At 36.6% G+C, this 18,504-nt stretch overlaps 1 protein-coding gene across 1 annotated transcript; it reads left to right on the top strand.

Annotated features, from left to right (window-relative positions):
- Positions 1 to 1,128: 1,128 nt before the first annotated feature.
- On the top strand, positions 1,129 to 18,439 carry copa (coatomer protein complex subunit alpha). The gene is made up of 30 exons (XM_005796554.2): positions 1,129 to 1,168; positions 1,446 to 1,559; positions 1,640 to 1,713; positions 1,845 to 1,925; positions 2,708 to 2,784; positions 2,930 to 3,039; positions 5,200 to 5,309; positions 6,217 to 6,316; positions 7,435 to 7,653; positions 7,742 to 7,892; positions 7,984 to 8,050; positions 8,135 to 8,210; positions 8,340 to 8,422; positions 8,943 to 9,168; positions 9,246 to 9,384; positions 10,102 to 10,264; positions 11,256 to 11,402; positions 11,488 to 11,677; positions 11,767 to 11,862; positions 13,045 to 13,133; positions 13,263 to 13,386; positions 13,998 to 14,087; positions 14,182 to 14,285; positions 15,031 to 15,177; positions 15,349 to 15,489; positions 15,571 to 15,753; positions 16,444 to 16,554; positions 16,654 to 16,815; positions 16,909 to 17,103; positions 18,133 to 18,439. The coding sequence occupies exons 1-30, from the start codon at positions 1,129 to 1,131 to the stop codon at positions 18,190 to 18,192; spliced, it is 3,669 nt and encodes a 1,222-aa protein (XP_005796611.1). The 3' UTR covers positions 18,193 to 18,439.
- Positions 18,440 to 18,504: the final 65 nt, after the last annotated feature.

The following is an 18,504-nucleotide window of genomic DNA, read 5'->3' on the forward strand; positions in this document are numbered from 1 at the left end:
ACATTTGACCATTTCTGAGAATAAATAAAGACATAAAATGTTCAAAACGTTTTCCAAGATACAACCACAATTTATTATTCATATATGCTAGTTTCATTTGTGTCACAATTAAAGGCATATTATGAAATGGGTAATTAATCTCAACCATTTAATTCTAATGTGTTTAATAAAGTACATTTTGCAAAGGAAAGATGCCAAAGTCTTTAATGTGACCAAATTGCATATTTTCTATAGTATCTTATAGGACAATATCAGGTGATTAGTAACTAGTTACAGTAAGTTTTACTGCACTGTGCTTTTTATTTTACTGAAGTTATATTATTAAAGTAACAGTATTTTCATTTAAGTATAATTCCTGATTATACTAACCACTGTAATTTTATTGGCTGAAGAAAAAATGTTTAAAGTTTAAATTTTAAAGTTCTTAAAAAAGTACTTTATATTAAAATAGTGCTTCTCATACTTGAGTTCAAATTCTGGGTATTCAACCCACCTCTGTTCTTCAGGAATCTTTTTTTTTCCTTTTGTAAATTTTTACTTTATTCCATAGAAAAATTGCACATAACTATATTTTTGTCTGTCTGATTACATCTTTTCCACAAAATAAGATGCTTTTATCAACCAGTTCATCAAACATTTAGTGCCAAATAGACCTATTTTTTCACTTTTACTTAGCTATTTTTTTACGATTATTTTTACTTCGACTCAAGTAACATTAAAGTAATACTACTCTCATTTAAGTAACATATTTAGCTATTCTAGCCACCTCCGAATATGCAGTTCTTTCCAAACGTTTTATAATTATGATCGTCGCTGTAAATCCGTAAAGAAACCGGTCTTCTAGAGTTGTCATGACTGAATTTTAACCGCTGTGCTCACAGACGCTTGTCATTGCCGTTCTCTGTGTTGTATTTCTATGCGCCTCCGCTGTGGAGCTTTCTGCGTCAGATTTGCGTCGGAAGTCAGAAGCGACTACGTGTCAGGAAAACAGGAGTCGGCTAAATGGGCGAAGGCGACCAGGCCGTCTGAAACAATCTTTCTGTAACATTTGAGTGGTTCCTTTTGTCAGGATTGAGACGATTTAGGGATAGTTTTTAATAATTTGTCCTGGAGATTTGAGCAGCGACGATGCTAACAAAATTTGAAACCAAGTCTGCGCGTGTGAAAGGTAAGAGTTTGCTAATAGCGGTTAGCATCGATGCTAGCCCCAGCTAGCGGGCGTTACTTTTACCAACTATGTATTCCACAAGGTGTAACGGTTAAGAAATAAAGTATTTGTCGTTTTAGTTTTGTATACGCTGTAAAGTGTTGCCATTTACTTGTCTTTAATATCTGGTTTAATGTTAAAATAACGCGACTTGCACATCTATGTAGCTACCGCTAATGTTACTATCCAGATTGTCGACGGGGTCATGGTTATAGTTGAAAATGTGTTTGTATTTCAGGTCTGAGTTTTCATCCAAAAAGGCCATGGGTTCTTGCAAGTTTGCACAATGGTGTCATCCAGCTGTGGGACTATCGGATGTGCACACTGATCGATAAATTTGATGAACATGATGGTAAATTAGCTCTTTTTAAATGTCTTGTTTTGTTGAAGTTTTGCATCATTTTCCATACTACATTGTTATGTTCCCCACAGGTCCTGTCAGAGGAATTGATTTCCACAAGCAGCAGCCTCTTTTTGTGTCTGGAGGAGATGACTACAAAATCAAGGTGATCACTGCTTCTGTTTTGCATGAGCAGCAACACGCATATGAACCTGGAACACATGATTTAAGCAATGTTTGAATCTTTCATTGTGCTGTCATCTCTGGAAATCTTTAACATTATATCTGCTCAATCAGGTGTGGAACTACAAGCTGAGACGCTGTCTTTTTACCCTTTTGGGACACCTGGACTATATCAGAACTACGTTCTTTCACCATGTGAGTTGTTCCACAAGTTGAACACATTCTTATTCTTAACGTAGAGTAGAAATCAAATTTCTTTGTCCCTCGGTGGGTAAATTAAGTTATGACAGCAGCAAAGTGACAAGACAGTTATAGTATGCATATGTACACACAAATAGAAGTAACAATAACAGACCGTACTTTAGGGGCAAAAGAAAATACTAGTTCTGCTACTAACGATTATGTAAAAATTGGCACATTTTGTAGAATTGTCATTTAATCACCAAGCCTTCAGGGTACAACATTAGAATTTAGAAATACATTAAAAGATGCAAACAATGAAATTCCTCTTTTAAATAAGGAAATAAACACTTTATTGCCTAAAATACAATAAAATTGCATTCCTGTTGACTTTATTTTTGTATTACTACAAATATTTTCTCTTGTGACTTTTTTCCTCATATGATTTCAACTCAATTCTAATGTGATTATTTTCTCACAATATTGTGACATTGTTTCATAATTTATTTATTTTTATTAGCTTGGCCCTGATACTTTGTCATGTAATTATGACACTGAAGCAGAAAAAGTAAAATTTCTAAAATACTCACCAAGTTCAGACCTGATCATCACATGAAAACAACATAGACATTTATAAGATCTAAAGTAATAACAGAAAACATAAAAATGAGACGGAGAGAAAAGAATTCAGTCCTGTCAGCTGCTTTAGTGAGGCTGTTTGACAATAAAACTGTTGGGTTTGTGATTCTGAGGTTCATATAAAGTCTTTTTGAGTGAATTGTGAACGTTACTTGCAGGAATATCCATGGATTCTGAGTGCCTCAGATGATCAGACCATCCGCATCTGGAACTGGCAGTCGAGGACTTGTGTATGGTAAGCAAACTTGTACACAATTCCGTGTTCCTCAATGGTCCTGAAGAGAACTTAGACTTTGTATTAACTTAAGATATTTAGAAAGCTTGCAATTTCATGAGAATTAAACAAATTTAATGATTTTTCTGCTCTATGTCTCCATCAGCGTCCTGACGGGACACAACCACTACGTGATGTGTGCCCAGTTCCACCCATCAGAAGACTTGGTGGTGTCCGCCAGTCTGGACCAGACAGTGCGAGTGTGGGATATCTCCGGTGAGGGTTTGGGAGGAGTGGAGCAGAGTGGGCAGTGGGCCAGGTTTTGGGGATGTGGGGCTCAATGGAGGAGAAAGAAGGCAGGATCAGGATGAATGTCAAGTCCTGAGTGCTTTCTTTCTCGTGGACTTTCAGCAGAAACACTTCTCCTTTTAGCACAGAGAAAAGACAACTATATTTTCATTCCAAATTAAAATAGTTTATTTGTGAATAAAAGATTGTCTTTGACCTTAATTTTGCAGTACTTTTGAAGTAGTGACTTAGTGACGTTAAAATAATTTCAACAAACGTCAGTTTCGAGAAGTGTTTCTGTGGCTTTGCATGCTTCTCAGACTTTGAATGTTTAACTTTGTTCTCGTTTCTTGTGTTTGCACTAACCGTAGAAGCTCTTGACTCTCATCTTTGATTTCTAAACATGTAAAGATGTGGATCCGTGACCCTTACATGTTGGACTCTTATGTACTTTCATGTATGTGTGTACTTGGCATCACTGCATTCATGTGTTTTGTGTTTGAGCTATAAACTGCATGATGTTGCAGCAGAAGTTGAATGTGGAGCCAGATTTAGGTTTAAGGAAGATTCACTTTGCATCCAAACTCATCTCACAGATAGTTTATGTTGCACCAGCTTTAACCGCTATGAGTTAATTTTCAGCTACGACTACTAATTTGATTAAACTATCTAATTTCTTTAAATAATACATAAATATTTCCATTACATGGCAAAGAAACGTGCATGATTTTCTCCTCTCCTTGTCTAAATGTATAATTTTACAATGTTACCATTATTACTAATGCATAACAATAACTTGACTGCGAAAACACAAAATCCTTTTGCCTATTTTGTAGTGTAAATATCATAGTACACTTGAAATAAGGTTAACTTTAATTAGTAAACTGACTTTTCAGCAAGATATAGGGACTTGTTTTAAGTCAATAATTACAATTTTAACAAATTCATGTTATAAGTGGAAAAATCTGCCAGTGAATGTGGCTGAGAAACCTATCATGATATAAGCATTTCTTGTCATTCTATCAATAATTGTTGATATAGATAATTATTGATTAGTTTTAAATATCTGAAATATTGCCAACCTTGTGGTGTGACCTTTCCTGTTTGATCCACTCCACGCCGTTGTTTTTTATTTTTAAGCAGTTATGGTGGAACCTTAAACTGCTTCTGCTCCAGTTACTGGGCAGGTTGTTGCTAGGTAACCAAAGAATGAGTGAGTTGCTAGGTAACCAAAGAGCGAGTGAGTCAGTTGATTCCACCAAACTATCTTAGCTTGCTGTGAGAGGTTGAGCACATAAAGCCTTTCCTCTGCCTACTTCTCCAAGAATGCCTAATATTCATAAATATTGAATATTCTTTCAGATATTTTATTTATTGATATTGATCACATCCCTATCATGATATATATTGTTTATTTATTTACTTTTTTTAAAGTCAGTGTTGATGGATTATTGACTTAAAACATGTTTCTGTATATTGCTGGAAGTTACTTTGTAAGTTAGTTTTGTCTTATTTCAAGTGTTGTAAAATATTTGCATTAGAAACTAAGAAACTAGACAACAAATACTTTGTAAGACTTTGTGTTTTGCTCTCAATATCTAATAACCCTGCATGGGGCTGAAAAATCCAGACTGAAACATGCATTTGCCTTTCTAACAGACCAACTATCATCCTCTCATTCTGGCATTCAGTGCCCAATCAGAGCACATCTTGTCCACCACCCACCCAATTTCAGCCTAGTCCACACACTCTGTCATCCTCGTCCCATGCTCTTCCCAGGAAACATCCACACCTGCACATTGGTTCCTACTGCCATTCCTTCCTCTATCAAGACTGTTGAGCTACCTGTTCACCACATTGTATTAATGGGCTGAAATCAGTAATACAATCTTTGTGATGCTGTCCAATCAAATCACAGATTAATAACCCAATCAGTAGAGTTGTTGGTGGTATGGTTGTGTTGGTGCGTTTCAACCCTGTGTGTGTTCGGTAGTCCAACAATTTGCTTTTTTTATTATCTTGTTGTTGTTTTATCATTTCCATTTAGTGTGTTTGTCTCCCTTCCTCCCATGTACTGTGATTGTGTTGTGGTTAACGTGAAAATGGCGTTTCCTTCTTTGCACGCGATGCTCTGAATGATGGTTCCAGGTTTGAGGAAGAAGAACCTGTCTCCGGGCGCCGTGGAGACGGACGTGCGCGGCATCACCGGGGTTGACCTTTTTGGTGCCTCTGATGCGGTTGTGAAACACGTCCTGGAGGTAGGCAGCGACTTTCACCCATTGGATTAATGTGTAACAAATTAGAAAAATTTAAAATTTAATTATTGTAATGACTTTTATTATACAGAGCTAAATATTTCAGATGTTTTCAATTATATTTCAATTTACAGAGGCTCAGATTGTATTTAAAACTTGTACTGAAGCTATAGCTTGAAAACTCATTTATTGTTCCAATGCTTTTACAAAACAGTTTTTTTATGTTTGTTTTAGTTTAGTTTGTTTTGGTTTAGTTATCACGTGCAGCATTTTTGTAGTTTTGTATTCTTTGTAGTCATGAAAAGTACGTAGTTTTATTTTTTCTTATCTTGTAGTGGTCTTTATGAGGAAGTATCAAGGAATAGAAAAAAGGTTGCAGATTTTGTTCTTTTTTCCACAGACTAAAAGATAAAATTCAGAATTAAATGTAGTTAAATTACATGTTTTATATTTAATTCAAATAAAATTCAGAAATACTTTATTGATCACAAAGGGAAATAAAATATTCCGCATTTCAACTTGGGTATTTGTCTATTTAAAAAAAATAAATAAATTTAGTGCTTTTGTTACTTACATAAAAACCACAAATAATGCCATTCTGTTAAAAAACAAGACATGTCAGTTTTATCTTAACTCTAGATCATTTTTGTATCCATATCTGGGGTCCAAAGTGTTGAAACAAATGTTAAAATTAAGTTCACAAACAAGATAAGAGTATGAGATCACAAACTGTTCATTAAAGGATTAAGTTAGTGAATTATAATCCAGCCTAAGTGATACAGATTTTGAGATGAGGCTGATCTGTTTGTCCAGAGTCCTTGAAAGTAGAGAAATATCTTAAGTATGTGCAGTTTAGTGTCTTTCTGATTCTCCTATTGGAGGAAGATCTGATTTGTGCATCTGTGTGCAGGGACACGACCGTGGGGTCAACTGGGCTGCTTTCCATCCCACCATGCCGCTCATCGTGTCTGGAGCCGACGACAGGCAGGTCAAGATCTGGAGAATGAACGGTGAGCCATTTGACACTAGTTTCTATAATGTCTGCTGCACAACTACTTAAACTTAATTGCACGAGATTTGTGAAAAAATATAAAAAATCAGTGCATGTTAGGACCAGGTGATATGGCTTAAAAACAAAATCTCAGATTTTCTTTCATACCAGATGCGATTTTTTTTTCTCTGTTTCTTTTCCAAGTAACAAATGACAGAAAATATTTTCATAAAGCAGCATCCTTTCTGCGAGTTGTGCGATAAAGTATAAGGGCCGGGCTATGAAAATGTTTTTAAATTATGAGATTAAACTCATAATATTAACAGAATAAAGTCACAATTTTACCAGAAGGAGAGATGTTTGATAGTTATTGTGATCTGACGGGATGTGGCATAGATCTTTCTTCAAAATAGACAATTGTTTACACGATTGTTTCAAATTCCTGTTACTTGTAACAATATGATGCTGATGTTTTAAAAGATAAAGTATTTTCTTATCTGTAAAACTCACAAAATGTTCAACATTCCTTATTTTAAAATGTTTTCGTGTAGGTGTTTTCAAAGCTTCATCCTCCTAATATGATTTTATCCTGGTAACATTATGACTTAATTGTCGTGTTATTTTGATTCTATTGTTGTACAATTTTATTCTTGTAATTAATTAAAAGGAAAAATCAAAGTCTGGCCCTATTTCTTATTATTCCACTGTAAAGTTAACCTGAATTCAAAGTCCAAATAAAAAAATAGCTGTAAAAACATGCTGGTTAAACAAGATGGCCGCCCTGTAAGTGCTGACATCACTCTGAACTATGGAAACCTAACGAGAGCATTGGTGTGAAAAGAAAAAATCCAGTTTTTCCAAAAATTAAATCTCCAAAAACAAAAAATTTGATTAGTGGATGAAATTAATTTATTGCCAGCCTCAATTTCCAGTCATCCCTGGAAGATGTTTTATCAAGGTAATACACTGAATCATCTGCAAACAGATTATTTTTGCAGATGTTTTTCTGATACTCCGCGGTCAAATAAAGTTATTTTATTTTGTTTTTAATTTTTTAACCAACAATCCAGCTTTGTTCACATTGAGTTTACTCCTAGAAATGAAATCCTTGCCTCTTTTTTTTTCTTTCCCGCTCAGAGTCCAAGGCGTGGGAACTCGATACATGCCGCGGCCACTACAACAACGTTTCCTGCGCCGTCTTCCATCCGCGCCAGGAGCTCATCCTGTCCAACTCGGAGGACAAGAGCATCCGGGTGTGGGACATGTCCAAGCGGACCGGAGTTCAGACCTTTCGCCGTGATCACGATCGCTTCTGGGTGCTGGGAGCCCACCCAAACCTTAACCTGTTTGCAGCTGGTAGGCAGTGACCGCAACTTGTGTCCGGGCTCATTAAATTTAAAGTTTTTTTTTAGTTTTTTTTTTACGTGTGACTCGTTTCCTTCAGGTCATGACAGCGGTATGATCGTCTTCAAGCTGGAACGGGAACGTCCTGCTTACGCTGTGCATGGCAACATGCTGTACTACGTCAAAGATCGCTTCCTCCGCCAGCTGGACTTCAACAGCAGCAAGGACACTGCTGTCATGCAGCTCCGCAGGTCGGCCATTTTACTTCAGATTTTCCCAGCGCAGCTTTTTAAGGAAATTTAGGCAGATATTAAATAATAGATTTGTATTTCCTCTACCCAGTGGTTCTAAGTTTCCGGTTTTCAGCATGTCGTATAATCCTGCTGAGAACGCTGTCCTGCTCTGTACAGTACGTATCCCTCTCTGAGGACGCCTTCCTGGTCAGCACAACTGTTTTTTCATATTTTTGCTTCATGATTTGCATTTTCTTTAGAGAGCGACCAACCTGGAGAACAGTACATACGACCTCTACTCAATTCCCAAAGAAAGCGACTCCCAGAACCCTGATGGTGAAGGAAATATTAAATATTACTCCCCTTGTGGCAAAAACTATATAATGTTTCTAAGCAAATAATTTTCATTCATTTTCTTATTCTAATTTTTTCATTAATGTAAACATTTTGTACTTTTATTTACAGCACCAGAGGGAAAACGATCATCTGGCCTGACTGCGGTGTGGGTGGCAAGAAACCGATTTGCAGTCCTTGATCGGATGCACTCTGTAAGTCCTGTTGAGAAATGTAGAAAAAAATAGTCAAAATTAAAAGTTTGTCAAAAATTTCAAGACAACGTTATGGAAAAATTTAGACAAATGTTTGTTTTATTTTTGTCTTTTGTCTAGTTCTATAACTTGCATAAATATGCAGTGAAATCCTGCTGAATAGTGAAATTGACACTTTTATTATTATTTAATAGCTTATCTTTCTCTGTGATTAGTTACCATTTACCAGTTTAGTTGTTTTGCAGTTGTCCATAATTTAAATATCTATTTCCATTAAAAATTAACTGTATTAAATCTGAAACAAATACATGTTTAAAAAATAAACTTCATATTTAGCCTAGTTTTATGGCCCTTGTAGTAATTGTTTTTGTAATGCTCTATGCGAAGTCAAAGTACTCAGTTTCTGAAATCAGATCTCCCATTTTAGTAAAGAAATAATTATGTATTTTTGATTAAAAAAGTGCTTATCTTTGTGTCTTAAGTGCTTGTTTTAATAAGATTATTTGTTTCTTCCCTGCAGCTTCTGATTAAAAACCTGAAAAATGAAATAGTGAAGAAGGTCCAGGTGCCAAGCTGCGAGGAAATCTTCTACGCAGGAACCGGCTCGCTGCTGCTGCGCGACGCCGACGCCGTCACGCTGTTCGACGTGCAGCAGAAACGCTCTCTGGCCACGGTCAAAATCGCCAAGGTCAAGTATGTGGTGTGGAGCTCCGACACTTCCCACGTGGCTCTGCTGGCAAAACATGGTAAACATCTAATCCCTCTGAGTTTTTATTGCTGAGATGGAAGCCATTTTGTTTTATTTTCTGAAAATCTCTTTTAGCTATTATGATCTGCAACCGTAAGTTGGAGAGTCTCTGCAACATTCATGAGAACATCAGAGTGAAGAGTGGAGCCTGGGATGAGAGCGGCGTCTTCATTTATACCACCTCCAACCACATCAAATACGCCCTAACTTCAGGGTGAGGGTTTTATTTATTTATTGTTTTGAGGTTTTCTGAAAGTTGAGCTAATATTTTAACACTAGAAGCACATTTTATTCAGTAAAGTTGAAAGGTTTTCCTTTTTTTGCCTTTCATGGGCAGCTTTGGTCGATAAAATGCTTGTTCGTTACAATTTAATTATATTGCATTGGTTAAGGATATATGCAGAAGCATATTAAATAGTAATTTATGTGTTTAATCTATTTTAAATTTGCAAACAATTTGGAAAATGAACCCAAGGTATAGATTATAGCAGTGCTTCTTAAACTGTTTAGAGATTACATCAGCGTTTCTATGCAGTTTGGAAAAAGAAATTTAATTTAAATGTTTTTTAGTAGACTTTAGGAAATATTTTTATTTCTGGACATTGTGGTCTGTTTTCAGTATCTTCCTCACAGTCAGGTTTCAAATTTAAAAACTGACTTTTGTAGAAATATCTGTCATTAATTGACAGTGAAATCTTGTAGTTATATTTGAAAAGGTAGGCTTTTCCTGGACTATAAGATGCTTCACAGTATAAGTTGCAAGGTCAAAAAAATGTGACATGAAGAAAAAAAGCATATGTTGCAGGACCAACAAACAATGAAAAATATGCAACTTATAGTCCAGAAAATACGGTACAAATTTAAAAATGTAATATATTGATCTGAAAAATGTATCGGGACTCTCTAACATTGCGGTTTAATGTTTTTGTAGTGATCATGGCATCATCCGGACCCTGGACCTGCCTATTTATGTGACCCGGGTCAGAGGCAACAGTGTTTACTGTCTGGACAGGGAGTGCAGGCCTCGCGTTCTCACCATCGACCCGACTGAGTACCGCTTCAAGTTGGCTCTGGTCAATCGGAAATATGATGAGGTTTGTCTTTTTTTATTTTTGCTTTGAGTTTTATTTCTAATTACTTTCCCTGAATTTTTCTATCAAGTTTATTTGCATATCACATTTCAACAGCAAGGCAGTTCAAAGTGCTTTACATCATGAAAACATTACAAACTCATCATACAGTCAACGGTTGTGAAAACCAATAAGACATTACATTTTGTCAAGTGCCATCGTTAAAATTATTAATACACATCAGATATGTGTGTTTCAGTGTTTCACTAATTATGGTTCAAAAGCAACTATGAGTAATCTTGATTTAAAAGGAACTCAGTGTTTCGGCTGCTTTGCAGTTTTCTGGAAGTTTGTTCCAGATTTGTTGAGCACAGAAGCTGAATGCTGCTTCTCCATGTTTGGTTCTGGTTCCGGAGACGCAGAGCAGAAACAGAACCAGAAGACCTGAGAGGTTCTGGAAGGTTGCTATGACAACAGGAGATCTTTAATGTATTGTGGTGCTAAGCCGTTCAGTGATTTATAAATTATATATTTATAAACTAGCAACAGTATTTTAAAGTCTATTCTCTGAGTTACAGGGAGCCAGTGTAGGGACTTTAGAACTGGGTGATGGGCTCTATCTTTCTGGTTTTAGTCAGAACACCAGCAGCAGCGTTCTGGATCAGCTTAGACAAACCTGTGAAGACACTGCTGCTGTAATCAATGTGACTAAAGATGAACACATGGATGAGTTTCTCTAGATCTTGCAGAGACATTAGTCCTCTAATCCTGGAAACGTTCTTCAGGTGATAGAAGGCCGACTTTGTAACCGTCGTTATGTGGCTCTGAATGTTCAGGTCAGATTTCAGACCTGATCACTGGTTTTTAGTTGCAATAACTGAAGCTGTGCGTCGACTCTAGATCGTTCCTCTTTAGGTCCAAAGATGATAACTTCAGTTTTGTTTCTGTTCAGCAGGTGAAAGTTTTGGCACATCCATTTATTGACTTCTGTTTGCCTTTGCTGCTGTTCTTTTAGGTGCTCCACATGGTGCGAAACGCCAAACTGGTGGGTCAGTCGATAATTGCCTACCTTCAGAAAAAGGGCTACCCTGAGGTGGCGCTCCACTTTGTGAAAGACGAGAAGACTCGTTTCAGCCTTGCTCTGGAATGCGGAAACATTGAGGTGAGAAGAGTCTTTGATGGGCAAAAGTTCATGAGTTTCTAGAGAAGATGAAGCATAAATCATTTTCCTCCTGCTGTAATTTCAGGTGGCGCTGGAGGCAGCCAAGGCCTTGGATGAGCGCAGCTGCTGGGAGCGTCTGGGCGAGGCGGCGCTGCTGCAGGGACACCACCAGGTTGTTGAGATGTGCTACCAGAGGACCAAGAACTTCGACAAGCTCACCTTCCTCTACCTCATCACTGGTAATCTGGCCAAGCTGCGCAAGATGATGAAGATTGGTGAGTACTGAGAAGTTTGCTGCTCAGTTGTCTAGTAATTGTGTTAAAATGTGATTAATTTTCTAACATGTCTGCTGATTTATGTGCAGCTGAGATCAGAAAGGACATGAGCGGTCACTACCAGGCGGCTCTGTATCTGGGGGACGTCAGTGAGAGAGTCCGAATCCTGAAGAACTGCGGACAGAGTGAGTTCCTTTCTCTCACTGAGTTTTAAACATAAACTCAGCCCTTTTGTGCAAATATTTGCTCATAGTTTTACATGTTATTCCTCCAGTTTATTTATATTCACATCTAGAAAGTGACTCAAATTTTAAGAACCTCAGATTAACCTAAATATACCGGATTTAAACTAGATTGTCAGGTTTAATTACAATAAATTAGTTTGTCTTCTTGTGTTGTTTTTCTAGATGGAGATACAGACAGGTTCTACCTCACTATTTGACTTTTTATGTTTAATTTAATTTAATTTGGCATGTAGTGTTAACTGCAGCTGTGCTTTGTTCCAGTTTATGCAGCGAAAATATTAAAAACGGGTTAATGTTTGAGTTTGGTTTGTAATTTGTACCTAAAATAAGTATTTGACTAGAGATTAATCAAATCTGTTAAATTTTGGAAAGTTTTTTTCATTATTTAGGTGTTTAATAATAAAATATATTATTATTATAATAATCTGTTATACCAGTGGGTTTCAAACTTTATTTTGCAAATACCACAGCAGTAAATGTATTTTCCAAATGCTACTTTATATTAATGTCTTATCACTATCTTAAAACCTGATGTTTTTCAGCTAGTAAGTAAAATTTTATTCATGTTTTTACTTACTTACTTACTTCCTTTGTCAACTATATCTTCTAAAGATATAGTCTAGTACACAAAGAAAAACCTTAAACATCAGATGGTTAATACAAAGCTATTGTAAAAGTTTGCCATTTCCTTAAAAACAATTTTCTTTTTCATATCCATTGATACAGTTTGATCTGTTGAACACAATTTATGTATAAAACTCTGATATTTGCAGTAAAAGTTGTTTATTTGCGTTTATATTTGGTTACATTTCTTACACATAATACTCTAAAACCTCATTTTATTATGTTGCAGTGTTTACATTCAAAATTCAAAAATGTGCATTTCTTTTACTTTTACTAACTTAATAGTTAGTTTTGATGTAAAGCAAACATAATTACGTTAACATATTTTTACAGGTGCACAATAGTTTAATTTCTGCCTTGCAGATAATTAGGACCATTAAAAATGGCTGACAGTTTTAGAATTAAAAAAAATTATACTCTGTGCTTCTGAAATTTTTTAATTTTAACAAAAAGTTTTTATATGTAATGTCTTTTTGCCTCTTTAATCGCCGTTTGCAGAGTCTCTGGCTTACCTCACTGCAGCCACTCATGGGCTGGATGAAGAGGCCGAGGCACTGAAGGAGACCTTTGACCCAGAAAAGGAGACTGTGAGTCGGCAAAGCATGATCTTTATCTTAAAACTTTCAACTTTACACAATTTGTTCGGAAAACTTTATTTCAAATGAGAAAATTCCTAGATTAGTAAGAAGCTTGATGGTTGATTTTGTGCCATGCAGGTGCCAGAGGTTGACCCTAATGCACAGCTGCTGCAGCCGCCGCCTCCCATCAACCCCCTGGACACCAACTGGCCCCTGCTCACCGTATCCAAGGGCTTCTTTGAGGGAGCCATTGCAGCAAAGGGTGAGTTATTCATAGATTTTATTCTCTAGATACGCTGCGTTGATGAAAAGAATCAATGACCCTGAGACTTTTTCACATTTTGTTGCATTACAACCACAAATAAACAAAAAAAAACAAGAAAAAATTAAATTTGGGTTGCATTTTTCTGCTGTCTGAACATATCCACCGTTCATCGTGGTGGTGGCAGCATCATGCTGTTGCAATACTCTGTAGAAGATCCATTAATATAAAATAATGTAAATATTTAAATAATGTAAAATATATTGAAATGTGAAGCATAGCCCAGTGTGGAAAATGCATTGGGCTAAAAATATTAATCGAGGCACTTTATAAGCAGTTCCTGCCCTACATACATATGTTAATCAGAAGATAAAAATGTTGAAAGATTTTACTCATGCGCTTTTTCTTTTCCTTCTTGAATTAAGAACAAAAAAGTTTTATTTTCATGTTTTTGTCAAAATCTATAAAACCTTTCCGATTTAATAAAACTGCTAGATGAATCTGTACCAAAGTAGAGAGTATAGTAATGTTCTTAATATTGAATGTGTAAATTAATCAAACCTCTCTCAGTTAATTATGCAAATATGAAGCCAGTGATGTTTTTGTTGTAGGTAAAGCAGTTCAGATGGCTGCGGATTTGGACATGGAGGCAGCTGGAGGCGAGGGCTGGGGAGACGATGCTGAGCTCACCATGGATGAAGGTAAATCAGAAACTGTTTCTCCAAAGTTTCTTTTAGTTGATTTAAGTTTTTTGGTTCTCTATATTTACAAAATATATTTTCCCTTTTTCCTCAGACGGCTTCATTGATGCCCAGGATGGATTAGGAGATGAGGGATTGGGGAAAGAGGAAGGAGGAGGCTGGGATATTGACGAAGAAGTGGAACTTCCTCCAGAGCTGGTGAGAGGAGAAACATAATTGAATAATTGGAAGCAAGACAAAAATCATAAAATGTTTTAAATTGTTTTTTTTCTAAACTTTCAAAGCTGAAATTCTACATTTTTTTATCAATACTAAGGTTGCAACTAATGATTAATTTAGTAATAAATTATTCTAGCAATTATTCTGTTGAAAAATATCAGCACATTCTCCAGATTTTTCATTTAGACACATCTTGGAAAAGCACAAAAAACACAAATATATAATTTAGTTCCTTTTTTAAATAAGAAAATAAACAATTTTATTGCCTAAAATGCAACAAAATAGCATTCCTTTAGTGTAGGGTTTAAAAATACTGTCCTCTATTCTTTTTTTGATTTTGATAAAGAAAATGTATATGTTTCACAGAATTTGAACCAGGTGAATCTAAAACTAGCCCATTTCCTGAGTTCTGGGTAGAACATATTTACAGACAAAGAAGGTTTTTGCACCATAGATGAAAAATTAACATATTATTTTTTCTACATTTCTGGCTTAATTGCTGCTCTGAGTGGGAGGTTCTTGCAGCAAATAGCCATTTTTAAATTCTGTATACTTCAGTTAATGTTTAATCGATTACTAAGTTAGTTGACTAGTATTCCAGTAATCAATTAATCACGATTAATTTGATTAATCGTTCCAGGCCTGATCAATAGAAATGTTGTTTTGTTTCTGTTTTGACCCGTTTTAATAAAAAGTAACATTGAATTTCACTTCCAACCATCAGGACGTTCCTCTGGGAGCAGGAGGGTCAACAGAAGATGGATTCTTTGTGCCGCCAACCAAGGGCATGAGTCCAGCCCAAATGTGGTGCAACAACTCACAGCTGCCAGTCGACCACATCCTGGCTGGATCCTTTGAAACCTCTATGAGAGTACGTTTGCATTTTTCTGTCCTCCTGCTAGCTTAATGTGCAGCAAATCCTAACATGTACTCTCCATTTGCAATAATTCTCACTAAACTAGTCATGACATTAAAAACAATTTTTAATATTGGGATGGATACAGATATTAACATCGGATTGGCCTCTCTTTTCTTTTCACAGCTGCTCCACGACCAGGTTGGAGTTGTGAACTTTGCCCCCTACAAGTCGCTGTTCATGCAGACTCTGTCTAGAGGTCGAACCTCTTACCTGGGGCTGCCGTCTCTACCTTGTCTGCGCGGTCACCCTCAGAGGAACTGGAAGGTGCGTCTGCTGGCTATGATGTATTTCAGCTGTCCGCTGTAGATTCAGGTTCCTCCTGCTGACTCAGGTGTGTTTCTGTAGGACTGTGGGGCGAAGCAGGGACTGCCTGCTGTGGGGCTGCGCCTCTCCGACCTGATCTCTCGCCTCCAGCAGTGCTACCAGTTGACCACGGCTGGGAGGTTCGAGGAAGCCGTCGAGCGCTTCAGAGCCATCTTACTTTCTGTTCCTCTGCTGGTGGTCGATAATAAGCAGGAGATCGCAGAGGTGAGCCAGTCGGTTCTTTTACAGGTGCTGGAAATCCTTGAACATGCTTGAATTTCAATGAGGTGTTTTCAAGGTTTGGAAAGGGCTTTACTGTCAAACTGCAGTTTTGTAGTTAAGTGCAGTGACCCTCAGTCACTCGCCGTTTTTCTTCTGGCACGGGGCTCCGCCGTCCCTCACGGATTTTTGTGCAATTCTATGGTACCTGTTAGTGTCTAGAATTTACAGGGTTTGTGTTACACGCAAACTCTGAATCTTACGTCAATGATAATATCAATAAATTTTAAAATATGATTACATCTAGTTACTATTTTAAAATTAATCATATAAATCATACTAATTTCTACGACTAGAGTCCTAAATAAGTTTATCACAAATGATTTTCAGAAGCAGTATTTGTGTTTGTGGGACTATAATTGCTGTGACGCAGCCGCAGCCATAATGCTAACTAATACTTAGTTCTTATTGTCACTTTTATTGTTTTTATAATAGTTCCACAAAATACTGTGATAAAACTTTAAGTCCATTTCGCTCATCATTACGGTATGGTTCTGGCAAAGTTTGAAAACTTACCTTGAAAATGCTTAAAAAGTCCTTGAATTTTACAGTGTATGACCCATTCTAATCTATAAATAAATTCATAGTTATATTTCCACCTATTTATATTTTAAAATGTATAACTTTGTGTTTTAGGCTCAGCAGCTCATCACAATATGCAGAGAGTACATCGTGGGTCTGACCATGGAGGTTGAGAGGAAGAAGTTGCCTAAAGAAACTTTGGATCAACAGAAGAGGCTTTGTGAGGTGAAGATGTTGTGATTATACTTGATTGTTTTTTTCTTCTAAATATTCAGAAATGATTATTATTATTACTCTTTTAACTGTTTCTGTATTTTCTTGCAGATGGCTGCATATTTCACCCACTGCAACCTGCAGCCGGTCCACATGGTTCTGGTGCTGCGCACAGCTCTGAATCTCTTCTTTAAACTCCGCAATTTTAAAACAGCTGCAGGATTTGCGCGGCGCCTCCTGGAGCTCGGCCCGAAGCCAGATGTTGCACAGCAGGTTGTCACCGATTCTTTCTGGGGGTTTTTTTCATCATGTTGTCATAAATGACTCGTACTCATTCAGTGATCACCTCCCTCTCCTGTGATTTAGACCCGTAAAATCCTGGCGGCTTGTGAGAAAACCCTGACCGACACCCATCAGCTGAACTATGACCCCCACAATCCGTTTGATCTGTGCGCTGCCTCCTTTGTTCCTCTCTACCGAGGACGTCCCGTTGAGAAGTGCCCCCTCTCTGGAGCCTGCTACTGCCCTCCGTACAAAGGCCAGATCTGCAGGGTCACTCAGGTAAAGGGAGAGGATTGCAAATTTGTTAGCAAATCACCAAACTAGCTATAGAAAAACAAAGTTGCCATAAAAAAATATCAAAAGTTTAACCATTACAGCTGTTCTGTTTTCTATTTCTAAAAGAGAAAAAAGTGTAAGTCAATAAAAAATTCACATTAAGCTTTTTTTTTTTTTTTTTACAGCCATCCTAATTTTGCAGCAAATATTTTGATGTAATGGATAAGGAAACATAATAGGGAATAGAGAAAAGTGAACAGATAGAAAAATATGAGCCGAACAGAATATGCTGATATCTACACAGCAGGGAGTGAGACTAAACTTTTTTTGCTCTCAAAGTATGTGGCAAAAAGTACTTAAAGGCTTTAAAAAGTGGAGTTTTGCATTATATATCCCCTTTTTAAAATTTAAAATGCATTTCTAATTTTACAAATCATGTTTAAGGCTAGAAATTAGGACTAATGCAGCATTTTAAAGCTAAATGTCTGGGTTAATCAATGTCTCCTAGCTTACGTTAAACCCTGTGGAAGAATGCCAGTCAGCTAGGTTGTGACAATCCCTTTATCAGCAGAAACATCAAGAATGTACAATGCACAAGCTACTTTTAAAATTGGCTATATGAAACAAAATGTGTTCTGCTTGTATTATTTTTCATAGCAAACATTTAAAATTTGAAACAAAGTTGTGTAATCACAATTATGTTAACCAAAAGTAAAATGGCAGCCACAGGTAGTAGAGGTCAAAAAAGCCACAAACTGATTAGTAAAAACTTCACATAAATGGGTTTCAATACTTACTATTTTTCCATCTATTTTTTTTGTTTTCATTGCTTGTAATTGTAAATTTGGTTTTCATTTTGTTAAATGTGCACTTGTAAAATATATAACGCAACTTAAGTGTTGACAAGATTCCATACATTTGCTTAATTTTGCTATTTTTATCTATAGAATCGGAAAAATAATTAATCAATGGAAGGAAATAGGGTTCCTTGCTGTTTTCTTTTATCTTCTAACGTATAATTTTATATTCCAGGTGACGGAGATTGGCAAGGATGTGATCGGTCTGCGTGTGAGCCCACTCCAGTTCCGCTAAGAAGAGAAAATGTTCTGCGAAACAAATCCAACGTACCACCTACTAGCTGAACAAATGCTAACCGCTTCTGTCTTGTATCTTTACTCCATGACTTTGAAATGAATATAAAAACGGCTTTTCCTTGTCTTCTCTTCTCTTTAAGCGTATAGAAATATTACTGTTAATTTTGTTTGAGCACAAAATTAATAATTCAAAGTGTGTGGCATCTGAAACTATAATAAAATACCTGACACTGATGAAAACTGCATTGTTTGACATGTTTCTGTTGTGTTTTGCTTTTTGTAGTGAAGCTGTGGTACATGAAACAGCTCT

Source organism: Xiphophorus maculatus, chromosome 6, assembly GCF_002775205.1.
Source record: "Xiphophorus maculatus strain JP 163 A chromosome 6, X_maculatus-5.0-male, whole genome shotgun sequence".
NCBI classification, from domain to species: domain Eukaryota; kingdom Metazoa; phylum Chordata; class Actinopteri; order Cyprinodontiformes; family Poeciliidae; genus Xiphophorus; species Xiphophorus maculatus.